Source organism: Tachysurus fulvidraco, chromosome 21 (genome assembly GCF_022655615.1).
Source record: "Tachysurus fulvidraco isolate hzauxx_2018 chromosome 21, HZAU_PFXX_2.0, whole genome shotgun sequence".
In the NCBI taxonomy this organism is placed as follows: domain Eukaryota; kingdom Metazoa; phylum Chordata; class Actinopteri; order Siluriformes; family Bagridae; genus Tachysurus; species Tachysurus fulvidraco.
Window position 1 is genome coordinate 22,703,466 of NC_062538.1, and position 12,500 is coordinate 22,715,965.

At 40.8% G+C, this 12,500-nt stretch overlaps 1 protein-coding gene across 1 annotated transcript in view; it reads right to left on the reverse strand.

The window, feature by feature from the left end:
- The window catches only part of tmprss15 (transmembrane serine protease 15), an 18,034-nt gene that overhangs the window by 714 nt on the left and 4,820 nt on the right, over window positions 1–12,500 (reverse strand). The window contains exons 9-23 of the mRNA XM_047805324.1: window positions 9,961–10,098; window positions 9,148–9,297; window positions 8,942–9,047; window positions 8,698–8,845; window positions 7,956–8,097; window positions 6,671–6,760; window positions 6,246–6,371; window positions 2,671–2,811; window positions 2,459–2,569; window positions 2,128–2,260; window positions 1,624–1,719; window positions 1,455–1,504; window positions 1,099–1,330; window positions 809–990; window positions 197–292 (exon numbers count right to left, since the gene is read on the reverse strand). Of these exons, the coding sequence (XP_047661280.1) occupies window positions 197–292; window positions 809–990; window positions 1,099–1,330; window positions 1,455–1,504; window positions 1,624–1,719; window positions 2,128–2,260; window positions 2,459–2,569; window positions 2,671–2,811; window positions 6,246–6,371; window positions 6,671–6,760; window positions 7,956–8,097; window positions 8,698–8,845; window positions 8,942–9,047; window positions 9,148–9,297; window positions 9,961–10,098 (1,941 nt within the window). The remainder of the gene's footprint in view (window positions 1–196; window positions 293–808; window positions 991–1,098; window positions 1,331–1,454; window positions 1,505–1,623; window positions 1,720–2,127; window positions 2,261–2,458; window positions 2,570–2,670; window positions 2,812–6,245; window positions 6,372–6,670; window positions 6,761–7,955; window positions 8,098–8,697; window positions 8,846–8,941; window positions 9,048–9,147; window positions 9,298–9,960; window positions 10,099–12,500) is intronic.

Sequence of the window (12,500 nt, forward strand, 5' to 3'; positions counted from 1 at the left end):
ACACACACACACACACACACACACACACACACACACACACACACACACACAGTTTACAGTAACAATAATTAAAAATACTTCATAACAAAAGATTCTAAGCAGATTAAACAAACACATTTCTGCTCTGATTGGTTGATCTGTTTGATCTGTTTGATCTGTCTGATCTGTTTGATCTGTTTGAAAGGCGGTGACGGACCTCCCTCACTTAATCTCCCCCAGCCTGCGATCACACACTTCCTTCCTGCTGCAAACTGCTGATGGGACTCAGGAAGGCATATCGGCTGGATGTAGTCTGAGGAAAACAGCAGTCAGATGATGATCAGTGTTCAGTTTGTTCAGTTTGTGTTCAGTAAAAAGATCTGTTTTATTATTTAGCACAAAGCGACACAGCTGACTTCACTCAGGTCTCATTCATTTTCTTACTTGAACTTGAACATCTGAGTTTGCGCTTGTTTAGTGACTCACATCTCCAACATAATCAGTGATGAAGAATCCTGATGAAGATGATTACTGAAAGCTAATGCTAAAAGATAGCGCAGTCCTTTAGGCAGCTACTGTATGTAGTGCGACATCTTAGCGAGTCATTTATGCTAAAGTGGATCACTGAATCCTGCCCTTGTTGCTCCACAGACCATGACAGAGCTTTAACATCACTGCTTTATTATTTCTGCTGCTTTTATCCAAAATAACTCACGACTTTGTGAGTGATGATATGAAGCTATGACACTGTATCAGTGACCTGACTGAGAGGAAGTAAAACACACTGAGGAGAGTGTGGGATGTTATAATAGGAGTTTTCACTAGTGACCTGTGAAGGTGACTTTGTTCTGTAGGTGTATGAGTGCGATGTCTGAGTCTTTAGTTCTTCTGTTGTAGTTGTGGTTCATGATAATCTGCTGGATTTGATGATATTGTCTGTCTGAAGTGTCGGACTCGTACTGAGCATGAAGACCCAAAACCACGTTCCAGTTGGACAGGTGAATGTTCTTCCTGCAGGAAAAACAGACAGATTAAATAAAATCTAACAACATCGTGTCATCAGCAGGGCGTCATGATGAGCTCCAACACAGAAACATGAAGCAGATCGATTTGTTTAACCCGTAAACGCAGTGCGCAGCCGTAACCAGCCACTGCGAGTCGATTAATGTGGCTCCACAGACGCTTCCTCCTGTCCAGCGTAATGAGGCGATCCACGGCCACGCCCCCTTCACTGCGTCCTCTCCTCCAACAATCCTCCCATCCACGCCTTCACTGGATTCCTTCTCCATCTCCTCTCTCGACTCTCTGACCTCGGACTCCGGGCTCATTATCACCTTCCGTCTCCCACACGCTGGAACGTGACATTATTCACTTACATTCTCACCTGAATCTTAAAACTACAAATTATATTTTATTATTATTATCATTTTTAATATATAAGAAAACGTATCTGAGAAAAGCTAAAAGTGACTCACGCTGATTATCACAATGGAGCGAAACGACCTTCTCACTGGGACAAGTTTCACTTACGATAAAAAGAAAAGAAGAATTTTAAAAAGCAGCTGATTCGGTCCCCGGGCCCCTGAACGCCGGCCCCACAAATACAAATACTGAACACCGGAGTTTGTTAGTGGGATTTTGTACCTGGGTTTAATGGTGACTGAGCCGTCAGAAGCCTGAGTCACGATGGCGAACGGAGCGTCTTCACTCACAGCAGACACCAACGAAGCTTCTCCTGATCTACAGGAATAAACACTTCAATTAAAGAGCTTCAAGTTCATTAACGTTTTAATAAACAACAACAACAACAACAACAACAACAACAATAATAATAATACATTTTTTATTATATAGATAATATAATCCTATAATACTGTTATAACTATAGAATACAAAATAATTGTTGAATAAAATATATAATTAATGTACTGAATTTAATAAAATCTGACATTTGAAAGCAAACAAATCTGAATTTAATAAATAAATTGTGTGACTGAAAAACAAAAAAGATTTATTAAAACAAATGAATGCACATCTTTAGATCTCCAGCAGCAGCTCACGGGTTATCATTTATATTTATATTTATATTTATATTTATATTTATATTTATATTTATATTTATATTTATATTTAGATCTGATTCCTGACCTGTAGCCTAAGTATCTGCAAAAGTAGAGTGAGCAGTTTGAGCTCCAGAGGGAGGAGCAGGCCGTGTAGAGGAGCTTCTGAACCTCAATCATCAGACGAGGAGCTCCAGGAACCTGAGAAGCTGCTACACTCACTGTAAACACAACACACACTCACAGTGCATGATGGGTAATGCACACACACTCACAGTGCATGATGGGTAATGTAGACACACTCACAGTGCATGATGGGTAATGTACACACACTCACAGTGCATGATGGGTAATGCACACACACTCACAGTGCATGATGGGTAATGTACACACACTCACAGTGCATGATGGAAACTCACCGCAGTTCGTCTCATCTGAAGCATCAGGGCAGTTCCTGACGCCGTCACACACACTGAGCGCAGACACACACACTCCAGACCTGCAGCGGTACTCATCCTCCTGGCACGCCGCTACAGGAAACATCAAAGAACAGACTTTTATTTTAACTTCCTCCACTTTTTATTTAGACACGAATTTTAATGAAATTCTGATGTTTATTATGTTTAGTTACCTGGCTGACCGAGGTTAAAGCCCGTGCTGAAGTTAGCATGAAATCCACGAGCACTTCCAGAAGAATCAGAGAAGAACATCAGCGTCATCTCCGAGGTCGTGGAGAAGAGGTCAGGAAACTCACGCACACCCGTTAACACACCTTCAACACCACAGAAAAACACCACAGTATAACACCACAGAATAACACCACAGTATAACACCACAGAATAACACCACAGTATAACACCACAGAACAACACCACAGTATAACACCACAGAATAACACCACAGAATAACACCTCAGTATAACACCACAGAATAACACCACAGAATAACACCTCAGTATAACACCACAGTATAACACCACAGTATAACACCACAGAACAACACCACAGAACAACACCACAGTATAACACCACAGAATAACACCACAGAATAACACCACAGTATAACACCACAGTATAACACCACAGAATAACACCACAGTATAACACCACAGAATAACACCACAGAATAACACCACAGTATAACACAGAATAACACCTCAATATAACACCACAGAATAACACCACAGAATAACACCACAGAATAACACAGTATAACACCACAGAATAACACCACAGTATAACACCACAGAATAACACCACAGTATAACACAGAATAACACCACAGAATAACACCACAGAATAACACCACAGAATAACACCACAGAATAACACCACAGTATAACACCACAGAATAACACCACAGAATAACACCACAGTATAACACCAGAGTATAACACCACAGAATAACACAGAATAACACCACAGTATAACACCACAGTATAACACAGAATAACACCACAGAATAACACCACAGTATAACACCACAGAATAACACCACAGTATAACACCAGAGTATAACACCACAGAATAACACAGAATAACACCACAGTATAACACCACAGTATAACACAGAATAACACCACAGAATAACACCACAGAATAACACCACAGAATAACACCACAGAATAACACCACAGTATAACACCACAGTATAACACCACAGAATAACACCACAGTATAACACCACAGTATAACACCACAGTATAACACCACAGTATAACACCACAGAATAACACCACAGTATAACACCACAGAATAACACCACAGTATAACACCAGAGTATAACACCACAGAATAACACAGAATAACACCACAGTATAACACCACAGTATAACACAGAATAACACCACAGAATAACACCACAGAATAACACCACAGAATAACACCACAGAATAACACCACAGTATAACACCACAGTATAACACCACAGAATAACACCACAGTATAACACCAGAGTATAACACCACAGAACAACACCACAGTATAAAACCACAGAATAACACCACAGTATAACACCACAGAATAACACCACAGTATAACACCACAGAATAACACCACAGAATAACACAGAATAACACCACAGTATAACACCACAGAATAACACCACAGTATAACACCACAGTATAACACCACAGAATAACACAGAATAACACCACAGTATAACACCACAGAATAACACCACAGTATAACACCACAGTATAACACCACAGTATAACACCACAGTATAACACCACAGAATAACACCACAGTATAACACCACAGAATAACACCACAGTATAACACCACAGAACAACACCACAGTATAACACCACAGAATAACACAGTATAACACCACAGAATAACACCACAGTATAACACCACAGAATAACACCACAGAATAACACCACAGTATAACACAGAATAACACCTCAATATAACACCACAGAATAACACCACAGAATAACACCACAGAATAACACAGTATAACACCACAGAATAACACCACAGTATAACACCACAGAATAACACCACAGTATAACACCACAGAATAACACCACAGTATAACACCAGAGTATAACACCACAGAATAACACCACAGTATAACACCACAGAATAACACCACAGTATAACACCAGAGTATAACACCACAGAATAACACAGAATAACACCACAGTATAACACCACAGTATAACACAGAATAACACCACAGAATAACACCACAGAATAACACCACAGAATAACACCACAGTATAACACCACAGTATAACACCACAGAATAACACCACAGTATAACACCAGAGTATAACACCACAGAATAACACAGAATAACACCACAGAATAACACCACAGTATAACACAACAGAATAACACCACAGAACAACACCACAGTATAAAACCACAGAATAACACCACAGTATAACACCACAGAATAACACCACAGTATAACACCACAGAATAACACAGAACAACACCACAGTATAAAACCACAGAATAACACCACAGTATAACACCACAGTATAACACCACAGTATAACACCACAGAATAACACCACAGTATAACACCACAGAATAACACCACAGTATAACACCACAGAATAACACCACAGTATAACACCACAGTATAACACCACAGTATAACACCACAGTATAACACCACAGTATAACACCACAGAATAACACCACAGTATAACACCACAGAATAACACCACAGTATAACACCACAGAACAACACCACAGTATAACACCACAGAATAACACCACAGTATAACACCACAGAATAACACAGAATAACACCACAGTATAACACCACAGAATAACACCACAGTATAACACCACAGTATAACACCACAGAATAACACAGAATAACACCACAGTATAACACCACAGAATAACACCACAGTATAACACCACAGAACAACACCACAGTATAACACCACAGAATAACACCACAGTATAACACCACAGAATAACACAGAATAACACCACAGTATAACACCACAGTATAACACCACAGTATAACACCACAGAATAACACCACAGTATAACACCACAGAACAACACCACAGTATAACACCACAGAATAACACCACAGTATAACACCACAGAACAACACCACAGTATAACACCACAGAATAACACCACAGTATAACACCACAGAATAACACAGAATAACACCACAGTATAACACCACAGTATAACACCACAGTATAACACCACAGTATAACACCACAGAATAACACCACAGTATAACACCACAGAATAACACAGAATAACACCACAGTATAACACCACAGTATAACACCACAGTATAACACCACAGAATAACACCACAGTATAACACCACAGAATAACACAGAATAACACCACAGAATAACACCACAGTATAACACCACAGTATAACACCACAGTATAACACCACAGAATAACACAGAATAACACCACAGAATAACACCACAGTATAACACAGTATAACACCACAGAACAACACCACAGTATAACACCACAGAACAACACCACAGTATAACACCACAGAACAACACCACAGTATAACACCACAACACCAGTTCATGAGTGTATGCAAGGAGAAGACAACGACGTTTGGGAAATTATTTCTATTATATTTAAGATAAAACTATGACTGTAATATGACTTTGATGGAGTCTGAAATGACTTTGTGTGAAGTGACTGCTGAAGCACAGTGAGGTGATGAAATGAAACTTTCTCTCACTCAGTAAAGTCGAATGTGGCTCGACTCCGTCACGAACCTCCAGCACATCAAACGCTGTCTCTAAAGAGAAGTCTAGGAAATGCAGCTGGATATTTTGTCCTGGTTTAGCATGTAAAATCCACACACCTGAGAAAACACACAGACACACACACACACACACACACACACACACACACACACACACACACACACACGCACAGACACACAGACACACACACACACACGCACACAGACACACAGACACACACACATATACACACATCTCTCCTTACTTTAAGAAACTTTAAGAAATTTCACCATATCACCAATTCTGAATGATGTTGCTATAGAAACAATACCCGATCAGTTATAGAGTGTATAAATATAAAGCTGCACCTCATGTCACTGTGTCATGTTTATTGATTTATTACAGATGAGTTACTCACATGACGCATTGTGACTGTAGTCATGAGGATAATTTGGTGAGCTGAAGGTCGAGTTCGATTCATAAAGGTCAAATGGACCTCCACAGTCAGCTGTTACAGAGAAACACAATCATTAATCAAGCAGAATAACATCAGAAAGTTACCATGGGATTAAACTGCGTAACAAACACCTGAGTAACAAACACCTGAGCAATAAATACCTGAGTAATAAATACCTGAGTAACAAAAACATGAGTAACAAACACCTGAGTAACAAACACCTGAGTAACAAACACCTGAGTAATAAATACCTGAGTAATAAATACCTGAGTAACAAAAACATGAGTAACAAACACCTGAGTAACAAACACCTGAGTAACAAACACCTGAGTAATAAATACCTGAGTAATAAATACCTGAGTAACAAAAACATGAGTAACAAACACCTGGGTAATAAATACCTGAGTAACAAACACCCGAGTAACAAATACCTGAGTAACAAACACCTGAGTAATAAATACCTGAGTAACAAATACCTGAGTAACAAACACCTGAGTAATAAATACCAGAGTAATAAATACCTGAGTAATAAATACCCGAGTAATAAATACCTGAGTAACAAACACATGAGTAACAAACACCTGAGTAACAAATACCTCAGTAACAAACACCTGAGTAACAAACACCTGAGTAACAAACACCTGAATAACAAACACCTGAGTAACAAATACCTGAGTAATAAATACCTGAATAACAAACACCTGAGTAACAAACACCTGAGTAACAAACACCTGAGTAACAAACACCTGAGTAACAAACACCTGAATAACAAACACCTGAGTAACAAATACCTGAGTAATAAATACCTGAATAACAAACACCTGAGTAACAAACACCTGAATAACAAACACCTGAGTAACAAATACCTGAGTAATAAATACCTGAATAACAAACACCTGAGTAACAAATACCTGAGTAATAAATACCTGAACATTCAGACCTTTTAAATAATAGGACATGTATATATGGAGTTATATGTCACGTGTGATGTTGGAGACATAATGAGCAGGATCTCAGGATCATGGTGTTTATAACAGTGAAGAAATCTTATTTTGTTTCTATAAAAACGGCCTTAAAGTAACAGTGTGTGAGGGAGGACACGGATAAAAGGGTTAAATATCAGAACGAGTGTGAGGATGTTCCTGGTGTCAAGAGAGAGAACTCAGGAGAACTGGTGAAGAACCTCAGATGATCTCCTGCACTTTGAAACACAGCATGAAGTGTAAATGAAGGTGGTGTGTGTTACCCGGCACCGGAGGAGGTGTGGACGGGAGCGGGACTGGAGTCGGATCAGGAGCTGAAGGTCCACACGGCCCTGATGTCAGGCTGAGGTCATCCAGAGCAATATTGCTCCTCAAGCCTCCTCTCCTACGTGCTTCAAATACGATCTGAAATGAGACGATGGATAGAAATAAAATTCAACATTCTTATTATCATTTAAAGTTATTTCAGGAAAGTGAAGTGAATTTTATCGAGTTTACATAAAATTTTATAAAGAATGATTTAAAGTTTAGCGCTCGTTTGTCTGACGCACTGATGGAGCTGAAGGAAGTCCGGCGTCTTCGTTTGTAAAATAAACAACGATAATATCACAGAAATTTAATCTGATCTTAAAAACTGAAATTTCAATTAATATTTTGAAATAAATAAATCAATAATTTAAGTCATTATATTTCTCAGTTCCACAGACGGCATCACAGAATAATTGTACAAATACACAGTAAAGTGTGTGGAGGACTCGAGTGTGTGTGTAATGTTTGGGTCATGATTGTATTACGATTGTAATTTCTGAATATTTATTTAAAGCTATAATCATATTTCTATCAAATGTAAAATGTCTTTATTAAATCAGTTTAAATACTGTTTAAATGTCATGCAGCAGGAACTGGAGCTGGTAATAAAGTGACACGGTGACGTCACTCTTAACGCCAGTGTGACATCATCGACACCTTTATTGCTTCATTTCCTGAACTGTTGGTTAAACTGACCGTTTGATCTGTCGTGCTGTTTACGGTTATTTGTCCGTAGTTCCAGTTGTTTCCATAATTTCCCTCTTTCTGGAAGAGGAGCGTGAGGATGGAGTCTCTCTCTGTGTTCACTGTCAGACGCCAGACGTCCTCACCGAACATGTGATACCTCAGAGGACAAAACACCAACAGCTTCAGATTCAAATGATTTCAGATTCTCATTAATCTTTCAGCCGCTTGCTCAGTGACAGTAAAAAGCACCAACCAGAATCTCAGACACGTCGGCTCTGTTGTGGGAGCCAGTGGGAGGCTTCGGACACGGAAGATCTCCTCTGAGTTTCTTGGATTCATCTGAGTTATGATGTAATACCCTAGAAAGGAGGATTGGATTGTGTGGATTGGGACACAATGAAGAGATTCACATGGTGGGAACAGGATGGTGTAGGATGGAGAATAGATGCTGGTGTTTACCGGACTGGTTAGCGAAGGTGTGGTCGAAGCTCGGCCCGTTCAGACCTGGAACAGAACGTCCTTTCTTCCTCATCCAGTCTCCATCATCATCAGCATCATGTCTCCAGAAACAGAATCCGTCCTCAAACGAGCAGTTAATCTTCACCTCATCTGAACACAGAGGTTTTATTCGTTTATCTCCATCTCAGAAAAAAACTCTTATTCGGTTGCTTTAAACTGAGATGGCATGTTACCACGGCAACCAGCAGGAGTCATGTTTTCTGCTGTGGAGCTGCTTCATCATCACAGTGCATTACAGAAGCATAACACAAACCTGGTACAGCGTCAAACACCCGAGACGTAACCATAGCAACAAGCATACAAATAAAGAAATTAAAAAAAGTGAAGTTAATCCTTCACACTCTCTAACATGACAGTGTACTCCCTCTCTCCCTCCCTTCCTCCATCCCTCACTCACTCCTTCTCTCACGAACACCCTTACTTAATCGCTCCATTACTCACTAATTCCCTCACTCACACCCTCATTCCCTCACTCACACCATCCCTCCCTCACTCCCACCCTCCCTCACTCCCTCCTTTCCTCACTCACTCCCTCACATTCTCACTCACTTCATCACTCCCTCACTTCCTCAGTATTTATTCAGACCTGAACACGTCCTCATCCAGAATGTCTAAAATGAAGTGAGAACTTCTGGATTCTGATCATGACGTATGCAGTGAAGTCATGCAGACGTGACCCTCATTATCTGGCCTGATGGTGCTGCATGACTGAAGGTGTAAAGGTCAGAGTCAGTGTGCAGGTTAGAGACGTACTGCTGAGCTGTGTGAGGTTCTCCGCTCGATACGTGCCATTGAAGCCTCGCTGGTTGTTGATAAAATTGGACGAGAACTCCACCGTGGCCTCATGGGAAAAAATCCGAAGAACTCCAGGAGATGAACCTGACAACGAGTCTGAGGAGGACACGAGACTCAGAGTCACATCTTATTCATGTTTATTACAATGACTGCAGATCTACTGGATCCACTCAGATCTACTGAGTCACTGCTCATTCGTTTAACACCGATGAAGAAGAATAAAGTAAATCTGTTAGGAAATGAGGCGTAAATATGAAAACAAATAACACTAACTGTACACTGTACACTCACACTCACTGTACACTCACACTCACACTAACTGTACACTCACACTCACTGTACACTCACACTCACACTCACTGTACACTCACACTCACTGTACACTCACACTCACTGTACACTCACACTCACTGTACACTGTACACTGTACACTCACACTCACTGTACACTCACACTAACTGTACACTGTACACTCACACTCACTGTACACTCACACTCACTGTACACTGTACACTCACACTCACTGTACACTCACACTCACTGTACACTCACACTCACTGTACACTCACACTCACACTAACTGTACACTGTACACTCACACTCACTGTACACTCACACTCACACTAACTGTACACTGTACACTCACACTCACTGTACACTCACACTCACACTCACACTAACTGTACACTGTACACTCACACTCACTGTACACTCACACTCACACTCACACTAACTGTACACTCACACTCACTGTACACTCACACTCACTGTACACTCACACTCACTGTACACTCACACTAACTGTACACTGTACACTGTACACTCACACTCACTGTACACTCACACTCACTGTACACTGTACACTCACACTCACTGTACACTCACACTCACTGTACACTCACACTCACTGTACACTGTACACTCACACTCACACTCACTGTACACTCACACTCACTGTACACTGTACACTCACACTCACTGTACACTCACACTCACTGTACACTCACACTCACTGTACACTGTACACTCACACTCACTGTACACTCACACTAACTGTACACTCACACTCACTGTACACTAACACTCACTGTACACTCACACTAACTGTACACTGTACACTGTACACTCACACTCACTGTACACTCACACTCACTGTACACTGTACACTCACACTCACTGTACACTCACACTCACTGTACACTCACACTAACTGTACACTGTACACTCACACTCACTGTACACTCACACTCACTTTACACTCACACTCACTGTACACTGTACACTCACACTCACTGTACACTGTACACTCACACTCACTGTACTCACACTCACTGTACACTGTACACTCACACTCACTGTACACTGTACACTCACACTCACTGTACACTGTACACTCACACTCACACTCACTGTACACTGTACACTCACACTCACTGTACACTGTACACTCACACTCACTGTACTCACACTCACTGTACACTGTACACTCACACTCACTGTACACTGTACACTCACACTCACTGTACACTGTACACTCACACTCACACTCACTGTACACTGACACTCACACTAACTGTACACTGTACACTCACACTCACTGTACACTGTACACTCACACTCACTGTACACTGTACACTCACACTCACACTAACTGTACACTGTACACTCACACTCACTGTACACTGTACACTCACACTCACTGTACACTGTACACTCACACTCACTGTACACTGTACACTGTACACTCACACTAACTGTACACTGTACACTGTACACTCACACTCACTGTACACTGTACACTCACACTCACACTCACACTAACTGTACACTGTACACTCACACTCACTGTACACTGTACACTCACACTCACACTAACTGTACACTGTACACTGTACACTCACACTAACTGTACACTGTACACTCACACTCACACTAACTGTACACTGTACACTGTACACTCACACTAACTGTACACTCACACTAACTGTACACTCACACTCACACTAACTGTACACTATACACTGTACACTCACACTAACTGTACACTGTACACTCACACTCACACTAACTGTACACTGTACACTGTACACTCACACTCACTGTACACTCACACTCACTGTACACTCACACTCACTGTACACTGTACACTCACACTCACACTCACTGTACACTCACACTCACTGTACACTGTACACTCACACTCACACTAACTGTACACTATACACTGTACACTCACACTAACTGTACACTGTACACTCACACTCACACTAACTGTACACTCACACTCACTGTACACTGTACACTCACACTCACTGTACACTCACACTCACTGTACACTGTACACTCACACTCACACTAACTGTACACTCACACTCACTGTACACTGTACACTCACACTAACTGTACACTCACACTCACTGTACACTCACACTAACTGTACACTGTACACTCACACTCACTGTACACTGTACACTCACACTAACTGTACACTGTACACT